The sequence below is a fragment of the Theobroma cacao genome, chromosome 5, assembly GCF_000208745.1.
Source record: "Theobroma cacao cultivar B97-61/B2 chromosome 5, Criollo_cocoa_genome_V2, whole genome shotgun sequence".
NCBI lineage: Eukaryota > Viridiplantae > Streptophyta > Magnoliopsida > Malvales > Malvaceae > Theobroma > Theobroma cacao.
Genome location: NC_030854.1, coordinates 25,218,006 through 25,220,434, shown reverse-complemented (window position 1 = coordinate 25,220,434; position 2,429 = coordinate 25,218,006). Strand labels below are relative to the sequence as shown.

General features: G+C 36.2%; 1 protein-coding gene across 1 annotated transcript; it reads left to right on the top strand.

Annotated features, from left to right (window-relative positions):
* On the top strand, positions 294 to 2,070 carry LOC18598832 (protein GAST1). The gene is made up of 4 exons (XM_007028531.2): positions 294 to 895; positions 1,319 to 1,378; positions 1,471 to 1,504; positions 1,614 to 2,070. The coding sequence occupies exons 1-4, from the start codon at positions 827 to 829 to the stop codon at positions 1,793 to 1,795; spliced, it is 345 nt and encodes a 114-aa protein (XP_007028593.1). The 5' UTR covers positions 294 to 826; the 3' UTR covers positions 1,796 to 2,070.

Sequence of the window (2,429 nt, the reverse complement as noted above, 5' to 3'; positions counted from 1 at the left end):
TAAATTTCCAAGGTAACCAACGATTCGTACAGGACCAAGCCACACAAAAAAGGGTCACGAGAATGGACAGAGTATGATCACGAGGCGATGAAAGAATTGACAAACAAACAGTTAGGATTACTGATTGGGTAACGTGTATAGCTTCTTTCTTCTTCTCTGTTGTTTTAGTCTGCGCCTTTTAGGGACCAGAATCACAAAAACCTAATACAAGCATGTGAGTGCACATGCCAGGTTGTCCTCTTTTCATTTCCACTTTAACACTTGACATGGATGGGCAATCAAATAAATGAAGCCATGGGAATGTTCCAGCCCCGACCTTTGACAAGCTAATTACCACTTTAGCCTTTCATTGAATCTAGAAGAAAAACTAATTACTATTTATAGTCCAAAAATTTATCTGCTTTGCTCAAGGTTTTCAGCATGACAAAAGGTTTCTTTTCTTTTTCCCCTTTAGTGTAACTATAAGGTTTATAATGGAGTCTTAAGATTTTGTTTTGAATTTTCATCTTTCTTGGTTTTGATCTAACGTATAAACAAGTATACCAATATAGGGTATATGGATATCTATAGCTATAGAAAGACAGAGGTATACTTGTCCTTTTGGAAGGCAGAAGAGGTTGGGGTCATGTGCCGCTGTCTCAAACAGTAGCATTCGGACCCTTTTCATGAATAAGACACAAAAAATTCTCCAAATCTTCAACCATGGTTTCCAACTGCCTACAAATACCTCCTCAAGGGCCTAACAGCCTTAATTGACACAATAAGTTCTCTCTGGGCAGCTACTTCTTTCTCTCGGTTCAGTATAGCGGTCGCAGTACTCAAGGCAATGACAGGGAAGCTTACTATTGTGATGTACTTTCTTGTTATCATGCTACTTTTACTAGCACAGAACAATGTGAGTTTCTCTCCTCTATCCAGTGCTTTTTCATTTTAAGAGGCCATAAGTTACTACCTTTATACTTGCTTTCTCATCTTCTAACTCTTTTTTTTTTTTGACCATTAATTTTACACTTAAGTAATTAGTACAGTTATTTTAATACTTCCCCATCTAACCCTTTTTATTTTTAACCACAAATTAATTTGTCCACAGAAAAAGAAAAAAATAATTTATCATCTGCACTTAGGATTATTAGCTGCTTTGTAATTATAATTATAATCCATTATAAGTTGTTCGTCATCATACGAAAAGAAAACATAGGAAAGAACTCTTGGATTAGATGTAGATTTTTGCATACTTGCCTTCCAAAAGGGATGCATAGAAATATAATTGAAGTGTGATCCTATTTTAATTTTATAACTGAATGATATAAATCCCCAGGCTAGCAGCATTAAAGAGGCACCTGCTCCACAGCCACAGCCACCTAGCAACTTCACAAGGGTGATATATAATATTTACAAGAGATACGCCACCTTTTTTACTATTTCTTTCCTTATGTCCTCAAATGTTAATCATTTTCTTTTGGATTTCAGCATGGAATCACTCAAGGCAGCCTTCATCCCCAAGGTAAAAAACACAAGCTCACCAAGTCTTTATAAAATATAGTAATGGAATTTACGAGAGTAGTACCGTAAGTAATTTCAATATGGTTGGGTTGCAATGCAATGCAATGCAGAGTGCGGCCCTCGCTGCACTTTTAGATGTTCAAAGACACAATACAGGAAGCCATGCCTGTTCTTCTGCCAGAAGTGCTGCGCCAAGTGCTTGTGTGTGCCACCAGGAACTTATGGAAACAAGCAATTCTGCCCTTGCTACAACAATTGGAAGACCAAGAGAGGAGGACCCAAGTGCCCTTAATTCAAGATCAGTTGTCTGGAGGCCTTTCGCTATTTGACTTCTGCTTCTACCTACCCATATTACGTTCGATGTCCTTTAAATCTTTTGTCTGCTGATGCTGTGAACAATTCCTGTGTCGATCGTGTGTAATCAAGCTGATTCTTTATGCAGCTTACATTTACCTTTTCAAAAGTTAATTGGTAAATATATTTATTTTGTTATGACCAATATATTCATGTTTCTTCTCGCTCTATTTCCTGTGGAAGTAAATTGGTTTTGTCTAATATTAGCATTCAGTTAAAGAGTACGGTAGAAGTTTGAATTTGACTATTCTAGTATTTTAATTTGGTGAATTTAGTTCTCTGCCACAATTTTAATAAATTTAGTTTTTGTAGTTTTATTAAAAATCGATTTTAAAACTATTGATTTGGTATTTTTTAAAAAAAATTGGATGATTTGGCATTTTAGATTTCTAGCCGACTAAAGACTCTCCAAGAAGTATCATAACTGACCTTCTAGTATCAAGACAACCTGCATAATCATTGTCAACATATTCAATGGGCTTCATGGAAGAATTGGAAGAGAAGAGAATTCCTTGTCCGGGGAACTACCTTAAGATACCTTAGAATTCTGAGGCTGCGTGCAAATGACAATA